Source organism: Erithacus rubecula, assembly GCF_903797595.1.
Source record: "Erithacus rubecula genome assembly, chromosome: 14".
Classification (NCBI taxonomy): Eukaryota; Metazoa; Chordata; class Aves; order Passeriformes; family Muscicapidae; genus Erithacus; species Erithacus rubecula.
Genome location: NC_136666.1, coordinates 15,495,877 through 15,517,399, shown reverse-complemented (window position 1 = coordinate 15,517,399; position 21,523 = coordinate 15,495,877). Strand labels below are relative to the sequence as shown.

General features: G+C 41.9%; 1 protein-coding gene across 1 annotated transcript in view; it reads left to right on the top strand.

The window, feature by feature from the left end:
• The first annotated feature begins 1,280 nt into the window (after positions 1 to 1,280).
• The window catches only part of MYO1E (myosin IE), a 73,268-nt gene continuing 53,025 nt past the window's right edge, over positions 1,281 to 21,523 (top strand). The window contains 3 exon segments of the mRNA XM_079318459.1: positions 1,281 to 1,697; positions 1,700 to 1,750; positions 1,753 to 1,764. Coding sequence (XP_079174585.1) covers positions 1,305 to 1,697; positions 1,700 to 1,750; positions 1,753 to 1,764 — 456 coding nt within the window. The 5' untranslated portion in view covers positions 1,281 to 1,304.

Sequence of the window (21,523 nt, the reverse complement as noted above, 5' to 3'; positions counted from 1 at the left end):
CAAAGCAAATAGAAAAATGTATAAAACCTGTATTGATTTTCTATCTTCTGTTGGCCCAATATACATACACTCTTTAGACTCTTGCAGGACTGTTTTCACTGCTTTTTATCAGCCTCATAATTTTATGTAACATTTCCATGTTCAAATGAAATACTAGGCAAATTATTTTTGTCCTATTTCCATAAAACTGCTGTACTCACCTTCTGTAGAGAATCAAAGTGTGAAACTTGTGTCCTGTGAAGTTCTGTGCACTAATAGCACTTTCAGATGTATTTTTGCTTCAATAGCTGTTGCAGGTCATATTTGCCACTAAGTTATTTTCTCAATGAAAATATTCCCTACCTCTCTTATCAATGTGAGCCAACATCCAAGCAATCCACTATGGAAATCCCAAGCTCCACATGATCAGTAATTGTACAGTGGGTCCCAGCTCAGCTGAGAAGTGTTTTGTTTATTCTTCAAAACCAAGGATGAAACATGCCCAAAGGACTGTTGTGATTCATCCAAACCACCAAAGTCTGTAGGACATGAGAGGGGGCAGGTAAATAGTTGAAGTTTTGTCCCATTTCTGTATTGTGCACATCAGGGTGGTTTGAGTTTGTGATGCTTGATCAGCCAAGTGTTGAATGTCTGCATCCCATCCCAGCTGTCCTGCAGTCAGACCTGTGAGGACCAAGCCAGTGCTGAGCAGCACTGTCCATCTGCACTGGCAGGTCTGGCTGCAGCACAGCACCTGGCTCAGAGCAGCCAGAGCAGTGCTCTGCTCCAAAAAGCCAGGAGTAAATCTGCTTAAGCCTCATCTCTAAATTGGTGTGGACAAGAGTCTTTATGTTCATAAAAACAATAAAAATAGAATACATATATTGTGTACACACTACTCCCCATTTATTTTCCAATAACTTCACTTCTTTTTAATCAGAAATAAACTAAATCCCAGTCCAATCTATTGATGAAAGCCAGGATCTTACCCATTAGGAGTGGCTTTCAAAGTAGTTTGGAAGCAATATCAACATATGACTCGGGGTCTGGCTGTTGTTATGATTGTTACATTATGTTGTTTCCATTTTATTTATATTCTGGCTTAGAAGTGGCATTAGAAACCCATGAGAGCCCTCAGCATGGCTTCAAGCCTGAGGTGAAACGTTTGTTAAGAGGACTAGAGCAGTGAGCTTGGGGCGGGCTCCCGTGCGGTCGCCGCGAGAGCGCAGCCGCTGGAGCTGTGTGGGCGCTCGGGTGCGAAGGAGCGGAGCACGGCGCAGCCGATCCGCCTGCCCGCGGCACCTGGGCTGGCGCGCGTCCGTGAGATGCCTGCAGGGCTTTCCAGCGTCCACCCGGAGCGAGATGCACGGCGCCCGCAGCGTTTCCAGGGACCAGCAGCTCCGTGGGTGCGCGGGAGGAGGCCGGTCAGCGCTGTGGGCGGGCGCTTCTCCCGGGGCTCATCCCGGGCCCGAGCTCGCGCGCCGGGATTCCCTCAGGGAATGACGCCCCTGCGCGCGGCCATTGGCTGCGCCGCGCCGAGTTCTCCATTTATGGACACATCGCTCCGCTCCCGGTGCCGGGCCGCTCGTCCCCTCCGGTCCCGTCCCCTCCCCGGCCCCAGCCCCGCGCCGTTCCCGCCCCGGGCCCGCCTCGCTCCGCCCGGCCGGGAGCTGCGCGCGCGGGGAGGGCGGAGCCGCTGCCCCTTCGCCCGCCCGTCCCTCCGTCCCGGGGCGCCGGCGTGTCTGGGCAGAGCCGCGGGCAGCGCAGCGCCGAGGAGCCGCGATGGTGAGCGGGGAGCTCGGCAGGGGCCCGAGCGGGGCCGGGGCCCGCGGGGCGGCGGCGGGAGCGCGGCTGTTGCGTCCCCTCGCGCGGTGCCGGGAAGGGGCCGGGCAGCGCTCCGTGTCCCGCTCCTGGCCGGGGAGCGCTTGTGTAACAGCGGCGGCCTGTGGGGAGCCGGGCTGTGCCAGGCACTTGCCGAGGGCCGGCGGCTCCCGGCCCGGGTCGGTGCCTTCAGCCGCGTCCCGAACCCGCCCGTCCCATCGCGGGGCGCGGGCAGGGCCGGCGCCGCCCGTGGAGCGCCAGCCGCGTCTGCCGCCCTCTCCCGCCGCTCGGGGTCCGGGGAGGTTTGGGGTGTTGGTGCCCTCGGGTGAGGGAATCCGGGCCAGGGACCGCCGCGGCACAGCGAACAACAGGTGACGCCTTGGTTCAGAGGGCGCGGGCAGAGCAGCCCGGGCGGGCAGAGCGCTCCCGGCCCCGCCGTGCCCGGCGCTCCCGGTGCCGCGGGCGCTCCCGACGCGCTCGGGTGTCCGCAGAGGCACCGATCCCGGGAGCGGGGCACCGGCACTGCTGGGGTGGCGAGGGGACGCGGTGTCAGGAACACACCTCAGTGCTGGACTGAGAGGAAATTGAGGTTCGGCAAGTGAACCTGGATTGTGTTTAGTAATTGCCTCCTGATGATTGATAATATCTTTCCTCCTGAAGTAATCCGCATATGTATGTTGTCTACCTGTTGAATCCTGTGTGGTAATAAATGAGGCTAAAATCTGTAACTTTTAAACAAATAATTTATTTAAAACTGTTCTAAAGCAGAGAAGATCTGAGTGTTTAGATACTTGAAAAACTTTTGCAGTATTTTTGCTAAAGCTTAACTAAGATTAAGATTTAAAGACTGACTAGCCTAGTTCTTGTGTGTTCAGAGCTCCACTCCCAATACCTTTCCAAAGATGCATTTCTTATTGCCATTGCTTCTGCTTTGACTTCCTGAGGAAGTAAAGTTGCACCTGGTTACACCTATATGGAGCACAAATCTTTAAGTAAAGCATTGCAGAAGGTAGGAAGCTAAAACTTCTCTTGAAGTCAGGAATAATGATACCAACTAACTCTTATAATCCTGTTTTTGAATAAGATAGGTGCTGGTATTCCCTGGGGTTGATTGTTTTGCCAGATGTTTCAGATCAGCTGGTAAGCCTTAAGCTTTGCTCAAGTACCTGCTGTGTCACAGACACCTGTGGCACATCTGGGCTCCTTGGCAGAGGCTTCCTCATTGCTTAGGCTGCTGGCATGTTAAATGGGGTTGAAGTCTTTGTTGCAGGTGCTTCAGATAAGTCTGCCTGCTCCCAGTAATACTTTGAGATCAGTCTGTTGATCTGCAGTGGGCTCCATTCATTCCTTCTTAATGAAACGTTTTAATCAAATTAGTTTTTATAAATGCATATAACTAACTGGCAACATACTCTGTGAGATTAACCTTATCAAAATAAGGTAATTACTTTCTTGAACAAAATACACTTTTTAGGAATGTAGACACAGTTATTCTCTGCTTTTAATCTGATACTGAAGTAGTTTTTCACTGTGATATCTCAAAATAATGCGAATTGCATTTTTAGATTATTGGTAAGTAATTATTACAACAAAACCAGAAAATAATATTTTTGGAAGTTCTGCCTTTTGAAATAATTATGCCCAAACAATTGTTTGATAGTCATTAGAAGTTAGTATTTTGTAACTTAGTTGGCAGAACGATTGCCTGGCAGGACTTACAAGAACTGCTGGTGAACATGAATCATGCTAGTCATATCCTGAAACTTTATACTCATTCTCTGTGCTGTATAAAAAAACTCAGATTATTCCCCTAATTTTGTTTTAACAGTTTTGATGTCTGGAAGGTGAAAGAAGCTGAATGTTACAAGTGTTTTGTGTTTTCTGAATTGAGTATTTTCTGCCATATCTTCTTCACTGTAGCCTGAGGGTGCCCCTTTGCTGTTGTGACAGGGTCCCCTGTGGCCACTGACACAGGTGCTGTTGGTGCTCCTGGGGCCATGGGATGGGGCAGAGCAGACACTGGTGCCCCTGGTGTGCCCCTGGTGTCCCTGATGTGTCCCTGGTGCCTTTGCCATCCCTGCCGTGGTGCCCTGCCCCACCCTGCTCGGTGGGCACACTGCAGAGCTCTCTGCACTTCAATAGATCTGCTTTTTGCTGGTTTATTTTTAATCCAGATCAATATCTGTGTCAAGTTAACAAGGGTGGTTTCAGAAGGAGATCTGCAAGCATGGAGTGGGTGAGCTGTTTCATGGCTGTACCTGGCAGTAGAAGGTGGGAATCAGCAATAGTGGGACAAAACTGTAGGAAAGCTGACCTGTCTATGGAACACCTGGCAGCTTGAAATTTTTTTCTTGAAATGCATCCATTTTTTTAGCTTTGTGTTTCAATATTTTAAATAAAAAAAATCCTAAAAGCCTCTAACAGCTTAGCTGAAGCTTTTGAGTCTTCAAGAACTGGTCATTATGTCAGTGTCAAGTAGTCCCACTCCAGTGAAGGACTCTGTCCATATGCAGGAAGCCTTTTGGTGAAACTAAGCTGAAACTTGCTCTAAAGGGGAGCATGTGGTCAGCTGAACTTTATGCTGTTACCCTGTGAGGTTGAACCTTCGTGACATGGGGTAGTTCATGGAGATGCATTGGAGGATCTTGAATTGGATAGAGAACCTGTACTATGTGAGAAAAATGATCTTGGACCTTTCATTTAAAGTAGCTCTTTAGTCTTCAGGAAAAGATTGTTCCCCTGAGTTGTGTCAGCTGGCTTTGACTCTCCTAAGAATAAGTTTGAATGTCAATATCTTCTAAGGCATAAACTGCTACTATATTTAGAAAAAAAGCCAACCACAAAGTCAAATAAATGCTCCACCCCAACAATAACCCATCAGTGATCAACTTTGCCTGCTTTTGCATAATCTCTGTTCCAGAGTATTTCTGCTGAGGTTTTGTACCAGTTTGTTGGGCAGAGTGAGAAGGGAAAGCTCCCAAGAGAAAGCAGGATCAGCAGTATCTGGATTAGCTCACAAGCTGTTGAGCAAGGCAGGGTTGTCTAATATACTCGTGTTAGAAAACCCAGTGTGTTTATATGTTACCTTTAACCAGTATTTCACTGCTAAGCAATTTTCTGTAACACTGAAGTCAGTATGTACTTTTTATCTGGATGTCTTTTTGGTTCCAGCTCTTCAGCAAAGATGGAAGGCTGTTTTTTTTTTTTTTTTTTTTGAAAAGAAACCTTTTTATAGCAGTTTGGCATGAGAAGAGAGCAGATTTTTATAGCCCAGTCCAGCAAGAAGCAAAGGATGTCTTGATTCCATGTAGTGCCTATGAATGTCTGCAGAAATGAAAGACTGGATTAGCCTGAGGGGACTTGCTGGCCTTTGGGATTCAGTCCTGAGATAGTGAACGTGTGATGGGAACTGGGACCTTACACTAGCTTAAGTCTTTTTTTCTGCAGGGAAGTCACAAGCAAGACAGTGATGCTTCTGTATTTGAAGGGTGCTTTTCTGTCTGGTGCTCAGACAGTAGCCTAAGCTCAAACCTTGCTTTCTGCCAAAGGTGGAATGCTAGGGAGGGTAACAGCATGTGCTTTGCATTATGTCCAGAAGTGCATTAGTGGAAAATCTTCCAGCTATATGATGTTTCTTTCTGGCTGATAAATAAAATATACTGAAACACAGTAGTACTTGAGGTGTTTTGTTTAGGCTTGCATTGTGTGCATGCTTGTTTTTGTTTCTAGTTTAGATCTCTAGAATGATAATGGGTATACTGTGTATGTTAGAGCACTTTTTCAGAAGACACTAATGTATGCAGAATGTTACTCAAATGCAACTTTTGCAGGTGAAGACCGAACATGTGATTGTGTATGTATGTATATCTTAAGCAATTTTCTCATCATCTCTTTTGCCTTCCAGATATGTTTTTTTCTGTTCTACATACATAACTAATTTATTGTGAAGGAAATGGGATGGCAATGCTATTAGTAGTTGCTATTTGCAACCACTTTTTCTTTACTTAAAGAAATAAGTCACCAGTCTCACTGCCTTGTTCTTAAGGCATTGCTGCACCTGTGGCATGGGTGAAGTTAAAATAACTTTTGTCATGGTCAGCACATGGAATGTTAAGCTTTTACGAGTTTTCAGTAAAATCTTAGTAGTGTTCCCATCTTAACATGGAAAGTATGTTACCTTGCTTGAAACACTAAGAAGTTGTACATATCTTTAGAGAAATGTTATTGTCATCTTTTGTAATAATTTAAGTTAATTTCACTTGGTCAATATCCATATGTTCTGTTCTCAGTTATAGGAATTAGTCTAAAAGTGTGATTGATCTAAATGTTCATGCACTGCTCTATCTATCCTAGGTATATTGTAAAGAATAAAGGTTTTGATACTCCTAATTCCAGCATCAGGAATACCAAATTCCTGTGTGTTTGGATTTATATTCTAATATAGTATGCATGTATATGCACCCTGGGAGCAAGTTTCCTGTAGTTACCTGAAGAGTTCTGACACAATCATTGAATTTCTGCTGATGAAGACCAGCCTGGAGCTGGCCTGCAAGTTAGGCTTTTGTTTACCCTTTGGTTCTAGTTATTGCCACAATAAATGACTTATAAATGACGAATTCATCTGCTTTCCTTTTCAGTTTCCTAAAGCTCTATTGTAATGCAATACTTCAATCTACTTTTTTTAGAAAGCTGCATTCCAGGTCTAGGTGATGTGTGGCTACTGAAAGGCATTAAGAACTGTGTTAGGAAGGAACTTTGCACCAAATTCACAAGGGCTTTTTTTCTGGAAGTTAACCGTGCTAGACTAGAAGCAGTAAAATTGAAGCAGTTTTTGGAACTGGGAGGAGTGTGTTTGTATATGTGTGTGCTACAAAAATAAGGATTTGGAAACTATTTTGGTTCCTCTGCAAGCACAGAAATCCAGGCATAGGCTTTGGTAATAAAGGGTTGGTTTGCATTACTGGTAGCTCTTTGAATTAAGCCACTTTACTGTCTAAACTCTCACCTCATATTCACCATGAATATGATCAGCAGAGTTTACCTCAGCACAAAAGGCTAAACCTTTAAGGGAAAATCATATAAGGGTTCTCTCACACATTTTCACACCTATTGGAGGCCATTCACTTGTTCACTACCTATCATCTGCCAAAGAGCTTTTCCAGTTGATGCTGGTCACTAGCAAATGACCAGTGTTGTTTTCAGCTCTGATGGAAATGGGTTTTTGTACTGTCTGTATATGAGGAAGTATTCCAGGTGTATGGGGTGCCTGCTGACTTTTGGAACTGCTGTAGTCAGAGGACTCTGGGTAGCTGTAGTGTATTGTTTGGATTTTATTATTTCCACTATGGCAGTAAAAGCATTTGTAAATATGAGAGAAATATGGCAGGAAATAAGAATTTTCTTCCTTCAGATGAGGACTGGGAGCTTGCTCAGATGTTCACCTCAGCCTCCTGTGCCACTCCTGGGGCAGCTGGGTGTGAAGAACTGTAATTTAGTCAGACCTTCCTGGCCTGGGCTCAGTCTTTCCCATCTCCTGCTCCCTTCCCCACATTCCTGAGATGCCGGTTACTGTCCTGCCCAGGAAGTACGGTTGTCACTCCTCTCCTGACTCATCCTCATCTTTTAGCTTTCCTATCCACCTACTGCTTTCCTCCCTCACCTCAGAGCTGTGAATAGCCCCTGGGGATGCCAGGTGTGCAGTCAGATCCTGGCAGTGCATGGGGTCTGTTCTCTCTGCTTGAGTCATTGCTGTCATCAGAAAAGGTGTCTTGGTCTACAGCTTTTCCACACCCTGAACCTCACAGGTGTTTTCTGTCCCTTCTGTTAAATATGCTTCATATAAACATGTAAATAGCTTTGGGGTTTCATGGTGGCCTCTACACAAGCAAGTTCATATAAACCCAAGAGTCCATAATGTAAACAGCCTAGGAAGAAGGGTGTGGTCGAGGTTTGTTTCCAAAGACAAAGCAGCATTTAATTGATACCAAAACCATTCATGGATTGGGTTCATAAATTGTAAAGTGTAATTTTCAAAAATTTCTGAATTTTTTTTTAGTTGAAACTGAAAGTACCTTTTTAAACAAAACAAATGTGAGAGCTGACAAGGAAAGCAGTGTTGGCAGTTGGAGCGTGAGTCAGAGCTGTCAGAAGTGATGCTTATTGGGAAGCCTACCTGTGAGGTGTTTTTAAAGTACAAAGGTTTATCTAATAACATAACTTACTGAATATGAACTGGAAATTTAAAGCCAGGTGTTAGCAGATCTTGAGTATGATTAGTGATCAACACTGTCCTGGGAGTGTCAAAAGCATTCTAAAATGGGTCTGGTGCTCTGCTATCCTGTCATGTGTGTGATTTTTCAGCTGCCAGAAGTGTCTGGTGAAAGCCACTTCTGGCTTTCTGGGGATCAGAGCAATGGCTTTGGGATGGAGTGATGATAGATGTTTTTCTTAGACTCCTTCAAAAAAAAAGGGACATAAATAGTTTATGCAGAAACACGTGCTTCTAGAAGCTATTTTCATGCTTTTTTTCAGCAATCTGTAGTCTAAATGAGAGGTTTTTGTTGGCATTCTTCAAAGAGGATTAGCAGTCTCGTAGTGACTTGCTGCACTTGTCCCTGTACAGGAAGTGTGGGGCTTTTTTCCTTGCCAGCTCAGAACCACTCACTGAATCACTGTCATCAGCTGAGCCTGACTCTGTAACCACTTCTTGGTCAGTCTAATTTAAGTGTTGGAGTCATATTCAAGTCTGAACAATGCTGCCTGATACCCTCTATAAAACAAGTAAAATGTTTTCAACAGCTTTAAAGTCTTTCCTGCTTGTCTTATAAAATATGCTGCCTGATGTTTCATCTTGCACCCTAGCACAGTCTTCTGTTTTCAGTCTGACATTCCACAACATTTGTGAGGCTTTAAATTCTAGGCAGTTTACCAATGAGCACTGTTATCTTTTGCAGTGATTGATGTCTTTTCCTGTGCTTTGAGTTGGATATTGCTAATAGCAGGGAAGATGGAAGTTGGAACCTCTTGTTAGTAATACATTTACAGTGCCAAGCAGTAGTCGAGAACTTGTCTCATCTTGTTTTGTTTTGTTTTTTTTTCCTTACTGGTAGGATGCAAGTCTGCACAAATGCCTGAGTGCTTCCAAATTTGCTTTTGCAATAACTTGCAACCCTGTGTTATTCATGACTTTGTCAAGAAGTGCATAGATGCAAAGTGTGTTTGCTGCTAATGCATTTGGAGTCCCTGGGGCTGTGAGCCCTGGACTCTGTGACAGCTCATGGGGTGTGGAAGAGCTGCTGCTCTGAGGGATGGTGGGACCATTCTGAGGGCAAAGTTTACCTAGGTATTGTAAACATCTTTGAGCTCTTGTGCTGCTACTGACACATACTGGTGTGTTCACCTCCTGGTTGCTTGGGTTTTGGACCTATTGCAGGGGTTTTGATATATGAACCAGAAAATACTACTTTTGCTAAGTGGAAGCAGTTCTTGAGGCTTATTGAAGGAGAACTTTAGTTAAACCTAATTCTAAAAGCTACTTCATGGGACTTAAAAGCAGGTACATGCTTTTAAGTATTTTTTTCTTCCAGTATTTGAGGAGCATTTGATTTGTTCATTTATTAATTCTGAAAGAATTTGTTTTCCTGTACTGATACCCACTTGTGTTCAGTACATACCTAAAGAAAGAGAGAGATGTAAAAAAGTATTTATAACTGTAATTGGAAGCAGTCATACTTATACTACAGATATACTAAATGCAGAATTAAAAATGTGGTTAGATTCATTCCAGAAAGGATATAAAACTCAAACCCACCCATTCTTGCTTTCAGAGCAAAGAGGTATAAGCTGTCTACATAGTCTGATTTAGTAGCTAGATCTATGGTATCTTCTGGTAAAGTAAAAGAAACATGGATTTTTCATAATTATTTCTGGTGTCTAGCTAAATATAGATAGGATGCAATCATGTAGGAAGAAATAATTTGTCATGGGAATCTATAGTCAGAGCCTTGTATCATACCTAGTTCTATGTTTTTTGTTGAGTCTTGATAGTGCAATTTTTATGAGAGAAGGTTAAATTAATACACTACTCCTGTCAGGAAACTTCTGATATCTTTCCTACCATAATTTGAATTTAAAATTTGACTACAATAAGCTGATATATTACAAACATGATTTTATTACATGTAGCTTCCGTACCATGAAATAAACTTGATTAGTTCCTGAATTCTGACTTGCCTGAATCCAAGAAAACAAATATTTGATGTGGCAAATTAAAATATAGTACATCTAAGAGCAGAATTACTTCAGCTGGATTTGTTTTCTTCACTTAAAAGCTGTGCCTTCCTCACAGTCATGTTTCCACAACCTGGTGCTGTGTTGGTAGTCTCCAAAGCTTTTTCCAGTGCTTCCCCTCAAGTATATGCTGGGAATGCTATATTGGTTAGTAATTGCTAGATTCAGCAAACCAGTGTTTCCTACAAAAACATTCTGGTCTTTGCAGTGGAAAAACAGGAATTGCTTCTCAGAGTGGAGCCCTTTGGATGTGTTCAGTTTTGGTGGAGATACTGGCTGTTTTTTATGTATCCTGCAGGACTTCAGTAGACTGAAGTAAGGTGCCTTTTTGGAATTGATTGTTCCTGCTGGAGAGGGCTCCTGCTATGGTGGAGCAACGTAAACCTGCTGAGGAATCTCTTGCAAAAGAGCTAAAAATGTATAATTCCATCCTGAGCTGTAGCCACTGTTGGCCATTATTTGCTCTGCTGTGGCTGTTGGCTTTGCAAAGTGACTCTTCCTGCGTTTCCCTGGGGTGCCAGGGAGTTGATAGTCCCAGCTGTCTGCAGCCACCTTTGCTGGGGGCACTGGTGGCACTGGACACAGTGCTGCTGTGTGGAGGGATGTTCTCCCAGCTGAGAGTGGGACTCAGCAGCCCCTTGGGCTTTGGTGGCCAGTACTTGCCCTTGGCAAAGTCCTGCCAGGACCCAGGGCTCTTTTTGGTAATTCTTGTTATGGGAAGACACTGCCAACAAATAGAGGTTGGAGTAACTTCAACACTCTGCTATTTGTTAGGTTTTTTTTTTTTAAAAGGATTAGACTTGACCCAGGGAAAAAAGTGAACTGAGATGTTTTGTAACAAATGGAGATCCTGTTATGGCTCTGTGTATGTCTGTGTAGGTCTGAGCTGAGGTCTGGCCTTTAATGAGCAAAATCTTGAGCTCCATTTGAAACAGTGTTGGGAGTGGGGAGAATGACTTCATTGTAGGAGAGGCCACTGCCTTTTTCTGTGCTTTAGTTGATTTTTTTGTCTAAGCACTGACTTGCAACCACAGAATTTGAAGCATGAACTCTTTTCAGATGAGAAGGAAGGCAGGAATAGATCTTCAGCAGAGCAGGTCAGGTCAGAAGTGTGCCTACAAGTGAAAGAGGACTTGGCAGTACCTGAGTATCCAGTATCTGAAACTTGAGATAATGCTGAGTACCTGTTTCTAACAACTGAGCCTGGTTTCTTAAGCAGCTTGGATATTTGTCTATAATTGTCACTCTTGTCTCTCAGCATTCTGTAATATATATCTGCCTAGCAATAAAGGACGAGATTCAGTGTATTGGAGAAAATAGGAATTTGCCCTATTTGATACTTGCTTTAGATAACAAATCAGCATATATTCTGGGTATGTGGCCAGCAAAACTTTGATTTGACAAAACTGAAATGGCTTCTGTTGTGGTTTTAAAAAGTATATACAATCAAGGAGATAGATCTGTTCTAGGTTGAAGCTGCTTTCAAGCACACAGAATGTGTTCTCTACAGCCTCAAGTGACTTTGACCTCAGTCTCAGGAATATGTAGTGAAATGTGTGTGGGGCTTGACAAAGTGGTTGAACTTCAGTAGAATAGAGAGAATGGATTAATTATTTCACATAGATAGGACTATTGGTAACTGGCAGTTCTAATCTAGTCTGCCAGTTCCAGTGTCAGTAACCCAGCTGACTGTTCCCATGGGTACTGTTTGTTAAAGCTTTTCTAGTGGTAATACAAATTCTGGTTCCAGGGTTCTTAATGCCTGAAATACCAGCACACCCAGTCCATAGAGACCTGATCTCAATATGCAGAATAAGTTCATGACCAGCAGTGGTTTCTTCCTGTCGTTTACTTTGTGTTTTTATTCTTGGTACATTCTAGGAGCACTTAAGAGGAAGCGGGGCAGTGGCTACTTATTCCCATATTTGGGATTGTTCTAGACAGAATGGACATCCCTCACTAAAGGAGAGGGGTGATACAGTGTTCTTGGACTATCTAACCTGCCTCCAACCACAGCTCAATCTTGGCAGAGTCAGAGTCCTTTTACTTTGCTGCTGTGCACGGTGCAGTTTTCTGCTCGGCATTACAGTGATGGTCAGTGGCAGTGGTGGGGGAACCCTTAAACTAGGTGGGCCTGACTCTTCACAATGCTAAAACTTGTATTTACATGGTTACAATTCCATGTTCTCCAGTGGAGCTTCCATGGGTCTGCACATTTGTAGTGATGTATTTTGTTACAAAGAGTCAGAATTAGTGAGTGTTACTAAGCACTTTTGTGAAGTGAGCGTTCAACTATTTAGAACATCAACTTGCTTGCACCTCCTAACTTTCTTCTTGGTATTTTTCCTGAGACTTTTACTGTAAAGGACTCATGTCTTCTGTACAGATTTGGGGGTGAGGAGGGAACCCCAAGCCCTAAATCTACTTTCTTAAATAGCCACTATTAAAGCCATATTGCAATAGAAGCAAGTACAATATATTTCAGAAAAGTATCATAATCACTGACAGTGTAGGCACTACTTCCTGCTGGAATAGCTGGCTACATTATCTGCTTTCATACAATTCACCAGAAAAAAGACAAACTAAGGACTGCAGAAATAATTAATCTTTATTTTATTAGTCCTGTGATTGTCCTTTTCTTGTTCTTAATTATTGCAATCTGTACTTGAACTGAGACTAAATAAGTTCAGCTGCATGTGTCAGAGTGCCTAAAATTAATCATTTATGCATACAGTCTTGACAGAATTAAAATCTCCAGTTCTGAATAAGAAAGGAATGTCTGAAATCTCTCCAGAGCAAAACATAATACAGAGTTCTAAATCCCTGTTTCAGTGCCACAGGATAAGTTTATAGACTTGAACAACTGGGGTTTTTTTCCCCAGAGCTAACCATTTCTTTTGGTGAGAGGAATTTGAGAGCTGTTTATCCTGAAAAGAGGCTTAATGGTCTGAAAGCTGACAAGTGCTGAAGCAGATCTGTTTGGGCTGTACTGACAATACAGCCTGTACCCTTAGAGTGTAGGTAGTTCATAAACCACCGAGGGTGTTCTGATGGGTGTTCTGAAGGTGGTAGTTTGTAATGGAGGAGTGTGTTGTTACCACAGTTAATGAATTAGTCATGAAGAGCTGTTTAGTCTGACACACCTGGAGAGTGCTCACCTACTGAAATCAGGTTTTCTTTTGTTCAGGTCATTCCTTAATGATACAGCAGGCTGAGGGGTTTTTGCACCTCAGGCCATTAGGTGACTTCACTTGTCCCATCCGTGGGTCTGTTCTGAGAGCAGAACACATTTAAAATGGAGCAGTTAACAGGCTTTACCCTGCAGCTTCCCTGAGTGTGGCTGGAGCCCAGCCTGGGGCTGCAAGGGACAAAGCAAAACCGGTCCTGTCAGTTCCACTGTAACCACCTCTTGTGATCCTGACACTCAAAAATGGTTAAATAGCTCTTAACTTAGTTTGGGGACAGAGGGAGACTTCAGTCAAAAATGCCACTATTGGCTTTTACTGTCCTAGAAGCACTTAGGTGCTGGGGAGTTCTTTCTAGTCTGCACTTCAAAATATGTAGGTGGGCAGTCAGTAATTGTGATGTTAACTACCTGAAGTGAGGTAGCTACAGTCATTCATTTTGCATCTGAAGCAGACAGTAAATTGGAAGAATATACATTTTTTTTTTTCCCCCAAGGTTATTTTGCCTGGTAACTACACTGAAATCTTAAAGTTAAAAGTCAAGGTTGTTCTGGTGTTTGTTTTGTACTGTTTTGTTGTTTTTTTTTTTTTCCCTGAGCCTTTTAAAATATTTTATCATCCTGCTCTTTACAGGTGTGGAGTAGTAGGTTAACTATAAAATACTAATCCTGTTGCTGTTTGTTCATTGACGGTGCAGGTGTACAAACAGGAAAAAAAAACAAAGGGGAAATTAATATCATCTGATTGCTAAAACAAAGAAGCTCAAATTTAGTAGCTAAAATTATGTTCAGGCTGGTAACAGGATACAGTGAACAATGAAACTACATTCTGTAGCTAATTGTGTCCTTTTAGGGATTGTTTTGGAATTGTACTTGACCAATTGAAACTCCTCAGGAGAATAGAAGTCAACTTCATTTAAATGAACCAACCTACTTTTTCTGCCTCACACCTCAATGAGTTGCCTAGGCTCTTATTTTTCTTAGTGTTTTTGAAGACTTTGACATATATTCAAGAATGAAAACTAACTAATTTTTGTTTTTTAAGGTTGTGTTTTAAGTCAGGGCAGGTCAGGACAGTGTATTAGAACTGGCAGAGGGGGGTGTGTGTTACTTTTCTGTTGTTGTATCCATTTACTGCTATAGTTGTAGTAAAACATAGTTTTGCTCCCTTATTCCTGTTCTGCCCTCCAGTCTCTAGTGTGACAGTGTGGGAGGATCTCCTGCAGTACCAAAGCTGTGCAGAGCCTTTGTGGTCACTCTGTGTGTTTGTTCTGATGCCCTTTTAATAAGGACTGAGTGGGGAATATATCTGAGGCATGTCCCTACCAGCTGCCATGGACTGTGTTGTGGAGCTCTCCTAGGAGTTTAAATTATCTATAGAGTGAGAGAGGGCTGGAATCCTCTGCTGGTTTTGACAGATGATGCATGCAGACTATGTCGTGCCCTCTTTGAGGGAAATGGGACTTGGCCCACAGTACACTGAGTGATAGAACTTTCTCGAACAGGAAAGAGAATAAGGGAAATAAATGTGAGAGGGAATGGTGGAATGGTCTGGCTGGCAAGATGGTGGGAGTCTAGTTGGTCCAGGCAAGCTGCTTCCAATTTCCATGTGACATTCTGCTCCTTCAGCTCTACCTTAGTAGTTCTCTTTCCATGTGTTTATAAGCTTTTAATATTGCTGATGGAATTGGTTCAGTCTGACACCTTCTCTGATTCTAACCTTGTATAGGAAATGTGTATTTGTCCTTCTACCCACAGATCAGCCATGTGGCTTTGAAATACTTGCCTGACTCTGGTCTTAGCTCTCACCTTCTACAGTTGCCTTCCTGATGCCTTCCCTTCTACATCTTTAACTCTCAGCAAATCTTTGCAGAGGTCTTTTGTCTTCAGCTGCAAATGCCAAAGGACGTGCTCCACTTCTTTACAGGCTTTCAGGGTAGTTTTGGGGATTTATCCCTTAAATGTTATTTGCAGTGATCTAATATGATGTCTAAGTTATGCTTTTACTAGTAGTTCTAAACAGGTTTAGGCTTGTGTATAAATACTGGGTCATTTTTCTCATCCTTTTTAAAGTGCAGATTTTCCTGGCAGTACATACTACAGGGAAACCTGCAAAGAAGTTCTATTTTGTACTTTGCAATAAGGTCATGAAGATGAAAATGCATGGACAGATGTACATTTTTTATTCATTTATGTGGTTATGTGAATTCATGTTATTACTTAAATGCCTGTATATGAAACATGTGACTTTAACAGTAGATTGCAAATAACATTTTATCTTTGAAAAATTGTCCAACACTTGACAGCAGTAGCTGTAAGGACTACTACAAAGTGCAATAAGAGATATAAATAATTGGTACATTAGCACTAAATAGGCAGGACATACCTGAGGATAGATCTCTAGTAGGATTCTGTGGAATAGCTGGTGTTAGATATTGCCTGTATCCCACAGACCACAAGTGTGTGTTAGAAGATAGAGGAAAGCCTTTCTGTCATTCAGGCTGTCACTGAATGATTTCAAATGCAAAGCATTTTTGAACCTGCTGTCAAAACTAGAAGTACTACAACTGCTATACAACTGGTCTCAACTTTTACTTGCAAAATGTTCCATGGCACCTTTTTTCATCACAAATAACCAAAAGGAGTTGTCTCTTTTGATAGCCCTTCTGCTAAACTGACAATTACTGACTCATCCATGACTAAATTAGTACTGTTGTTCTCTAGAAGTCTGGGCTTTACCTGATGCTCTCCATGTAAGTGCTATGTAAATCAACCCTTGCTAAACATTGAGATTTGACAGGAACAAATTGCAAAGCAAGATAGCTGCAGGCTGCCTCCTGTTCTTCTTACTGTGTTTTAGCGAGAAAAAATTATTCTGGCAGTCAGACATTGCACAAGGAGTATGCAGAAGCACATCTGCTTATCTAATAGTCTGATTCTTTAATCTTTAGATTTTAAGAGATGCTTTCATTAACTGGATGAGACATGCTTAGCTGCATAACATAGTTGTTCAAATTAACGTTTTGTAGGGGAAAGAAAAAGGCACATGCAGATGACTGGGATGGTTGAAGAACACACACATGCTTCACTATATGATACATACAACTATGTGTGTTTTGTAGAAAACAAGCTTTTCTCACTTTTGTGCTCAAAAGGTGTGCTTTGAGCTTGTGTTCCAAGCAGGGCATGAAGATGGTGAGGAGCAGCTGGGGACACCTGGTCTGTTCAAGCTGGAGCAGACCGAGGGGATGGCTCAGTGCAGGTACAGCCTCCTCCAGAGGGGGAGAGGGGCAGACACTGATCCCTTGGCTCTTGTGGCCAGTGGCAGGGCCTGAGGGAATGGCCCAGTTTGGCCATTAGAGGAAGGTTCTTCACCTGGAGGGTTGGGCACTGGAACAGGCTCCCCAGGGCAGTGGTCACAGCACCAACCCAACAAAGGTCCAGGAGAGTTTGGTCAACACTGTCAGGCACATGGTGGGATTCTTGAGGATGTGCTGTATGTGCAGTTTGACTTTCCTGGATCCCTTCTAACTCAGGATAGTTTGTGATTCTATGGCTTTAGCAGTGGTTTGAGAATGGGAATGAGACTCCCAGACCTGTGTTGCTAAATGACCAACCTCAGAGCTTCTATTCCCACCTGGGAGGGCTAAAGCATTTTGTGTCTTGTGCCTTTGCTCCCTTTTCCAGCATGTGCTTTAAGTCCTGTAGGGCATGGTGCCCTCAGGTGACCTCAGAGGGCCCCACTTTCCAACAGTGGTGCCACTCCTGGCAGGATTGAGGCAGTAGAAGGTGATGTGGCTGTGAACTGTGAGCTTTTGCCTAACTTCACTCCTGGTCTGCATCTGCCTCTGAATGCTTCACTCATGGGAGAAATCCAATCCAAAACCAAACAGTCTTTCAGTGAGTTAAACTGCAATGAAATAATAGACATCTGAAATACTAAAGTACTACAGTACTGCATATAAAAACTTAATAGGAAACTGTGAAGTGGGGTTATTCATCTGCCTAATAAAAAGCTGAACTAGACAAGCTATTCCAGTGCACGCAGGCTTTGGGTTACATTTCTGCATTTAAATGCAACAGGACCTACAGTAGGGACTATTTTGTGTTGCTTGTAAACAATTTACAGCTTTTACTAAAGAACAGTTCCTGCTGCTGTATTCTTTTTTATTTTGAAAAAAATGTAAAGAGAAAACCCTGAGGTTTTTCCTTAACATGGGTGATTCTAATAGCTTTCATTAATTGGATTATTAACAAGGACTGAGTTTGAAATACTAAAAATTGTATTCTCAATGGCAACATAACAAAGACTCACAGATTGGTTTAGCTGCTGACAGCCTTCATACCTTGCTTGTTTAAAAAAAAAATTGTAAGGAATTCCTCTGTTCTTGTTGACTTTGGACTTACTTGACTTAGTTTTGATACTCTTTTGTCTGTGTTTGGGTAAAGTTATCTTGGAGGATATTTGAAGATCTAGCTTTATAAGGAGTGGGACAAATTGTCCTTAATTTCAGTGGGACAGATTAGATGGAATCTGTAACATAAGGTTTTAGTTAGTCATCTGAAATGTGTGGATTGTGTCCTTTTTTTTTTAATTTTTTTTAAAAAGGACACTATCCCTAGGAACAGGATGCCTCAAAATTGTATTTCTGTGCAGTCCTGCAACTGATAGTTGGCTAAATACTTTTTTGCAGTAGCAAATGGTTTTCTTCTCAACAAAACTTTACTAGGTGTAAATAAAACTGGCAAGTTATTACAGATACCTGGATATTTCATGAGTCTTTGTTCTTTTTTAATTGTGTGTTCAAATTAGAAGAATTTTGGTTTTGAAAGCCTTAATGAGTTTCAGTATTTTAGGTGTTGAATAATTCATGATGAACTTTGTTTACACACTATTTATGTCCCAAAGAACCTCAAGCAACTTATTAAAAAAGTCTTTACCACATTCCTTTATTCAGAATTATCCTGTGGTTAATTACATTTGGCAAAATCTTTGCTATGTTTATGTAAGGACTGGTACTCTGCTGAGCCTCAGTGAGAGATGCCTGAATCCAGGTGAGGATTGGGAGCCCCTGAGCCCTGCATACCCTCTGCTGCAGAAGCCAAAGACCAGCTGAGACAGGAATGAATGGTGCTCACAGGTAAAAGGGACAAACATGGGCAGCTGGATAGTAGCAGAAAAAGAGATAGATCTTGGGCAACCTGCAAACAGAACAAAACTCTTGGTCCCTTCCAGCAATTGCAGTAAAAGCCCTGGAAATGTGTCTGCAGGTTTAGGATTATCCAAATGCTGATACAGCATGTTCAGCCCTTAGTCAGCCTTAGGGAAGCCTGTAGAAAGTATCAATGTTTAAGAAGTTGGTTTTGGTATTGCTCCTGGAATGCTCCCAACATTTATTTTCCTTCTGATTCTCATTCTAATTTAGGGGTGCCTCAGTGTTTCTAGGTCTGGTGTGAGGAAGGCAAAGGAACTAGTGTGGAAGACAACTATATTGGTATGATTGGTCAAAGCTACTGAGAATTCTGCAGAGTAGTTAGAAGCAAGGTGAAGTTGAACTGCAGTGTGTGTGTCCTCACTCACAGCCCTGGTGCTCAGTACAGCCTGGGGGCACAGCTGCAGGCACTGCATTTGGGTTGCTCTTTCAGCACACCACTTAAAATCAGATCTCTGTTGGGAAAGATGGAGTCAAAGGCATTTATAAATGGCATTTATAAAGGCATTTATAGCGTGGTTGAAAGATTTCAAGCTGCTCCTGTGGTCCTGATGGGTCATAAGGAGTATGTTGTTTATCAAGCTGTTATGTAAGCTTAGAAAAAACCTACTTGAGTGCAAGTTACTTTGTAAGCCAGAACTTTATTTTTAAGGAAACACAAATTTTGCACGTAGCATGGAATGTAGGAAAAGGTAAAGCTGCTTTATGGGCCTCACCAGTGTAATGAATTGCAGCAGCCAAAAGTTAAAGGCTTTTGACAATGTGAGAATCTGTTCATGTCCAGGTTGTTTAGGGTGGAGGGAAAATGAGATGCTATTCACTAAACAGTTGTCTTGTCTGAATCAGAATATTATGCTTAGATGAAAAAGTAATTCAGCTGGTTTTAGTCTGTATTTTAATTCAATATTTTTTTCAATTCATGTGGGTTTGAGGCAGAGGTCTGAAATTGAATAAGTCCAGAAATTGAAAGCAAGGTACATTGCAAGCATCTAAGTTTAGTGTGGGTTTGTGTCAAAGTGCTGCAAGCCAAAGTCTTCAGCCACAGTTCAGCATCTGACACTTAAATTGTTTTTTTCAATTACCCCAATTTTGAAACCTTGTGATTTAGCTTGAATTTCACCTGTTCAGGGTTTTCATTATGAAGTTTAGCTGAAGACATAGAAATGGGAAATGAAAAGAAAATGCAGCATCACACTGCACCACTACAGAGGTTCTTTTAAATAAAGCTGGGGTATTAATCTGCAGTGGTCTGAAGCAGTTTCTCCTCAAAGCTGGCACGTGGCTTTTTACTTGGTTTCCCCTTTAACAGAAATCATTGGAACCTTTTGTATATTTATGATGCTGATGCTGAATTGCAAGGTCTAAAAGATATTTAAATTTGGTCTTTTGCATAATACTGCCAAGTTGGTGATAAAGTTACAGGTTTTTGTAAAACAGCTTCTTTGGCTGGCATCTGTGCTCAGAGCATAATTATGCCAATACAACATCTGTGAGACTGAATCTAATGCATGTTGCCAATGGGGGAAGAAGGGTAGTTTGCAAATAATGTGTTTGTTCACACATCTGGTAAAAGCCTAGAGTTACAAAGATGGCTAGATGTCCAAATTAATTTTCTGTTACCTTTTATGGTTCAGGAATAATTTGAATGCTAAATATTAACATTTAACAGTCTCACATAACTTAAAATAAGATTGAGGGAAAATAGCTGTTTCTGTGTTAAAATCTGTTTCACAGACTTATAGGAGCTATCACTTTAGCTGTTAAGTGAACTTCTGCCCAAAGTTAATAAAAGAAGAATCCTGGGGATGCAGAGATCATACACATGCATTGGTAATACACAGTCTAGATAGTAACCATGAAGGCCTTGCTGTTGATGGTTGCATTAAAAAATGTTAGGCCAGACACTTTCTACATATTTTCATATTAACCATGGTGTTCACTAGGGTGGAATGAATGCTTCATATTTGCAATGCATTTCTATTTTCCACCTTTCTGGTGGAATAGAAATTTTTCACCACTGACAGAGTGCAGTGAGTTAGAGATCATATATATTGATTTTTAGTTTAATTTTCTTGGGTGACTTGTGAATTATTATGGAAATATGAGCCAGGAATTTATTATGGAAATATGTATGTCTACAGAGCCAGGATAGAACCTCAATATGAAATTAGAATAAATAATTTAAAACGTAGGATTTTAGAGGAAGTAGACAACTGTATGAAATCTTAAGCAAGCAATCTTAAAATCTTAAGTGAGCAGTCTTAAGCAATCTGGGCTAATAAAAAAATGTTCAGAGAACAGCATTCCTGTCATCCAGATTTGAAAGTAACTAATAAAAGCAAGTGAGGTAAACAAGCATATTGATTCAATGACAATAAGCTAGTTGTTCTATATACTGCAGTGTTACATGCTGGGTTTTTTATGTCTTTCTTCTCAAAGCTGTGCTGGACTGAATTGTTCAAAGCTGCTTTAGAAAATTAGGGAAATTACAAGTATCAGCTTTATGAATAATGTGCATCTGGAAAATAATCTGGTCATGAGAATCTGTTGTGGACATTGGACCCTCAGTAGGACCTGCTTGCCCTGGCATAATGTGATTTCTGGTCGAAGTCAAAGCAAAGCCCTGCCAAAGGATGAATGAAGCTGTGCATGAGGTTACCTCCTGGCAGGTGAATGTAGAGCTGAGAAAATGGATTGGTCACTGTTTGAGTCTTCTGCACAGTGTGTGAGATTTGTTGGGTCTAATGTTTACTGCTTCTACCAAGATTTTTGCCTCCTGTTGGTTTTTTATTAACTTTTTGGGAGTTGAAGTGAACTTGTAAATTTGGTCCCTCGACAAGATGTGTAACTTATTCCTGAGGTGGAATACTCAAATTCTTGTTTGTATTTATGTAATAATTAACCAAGGAAATGTTTGTTTATGAATACACTGAAATAAATATGAAGGTTGGATTATTTTGAAGTTAAATTAAAGGTTTAGTCAACATATCCAATGGTCTTATTTCCCACAGTAGCTGAAGTAAAATCTGATTTTTCA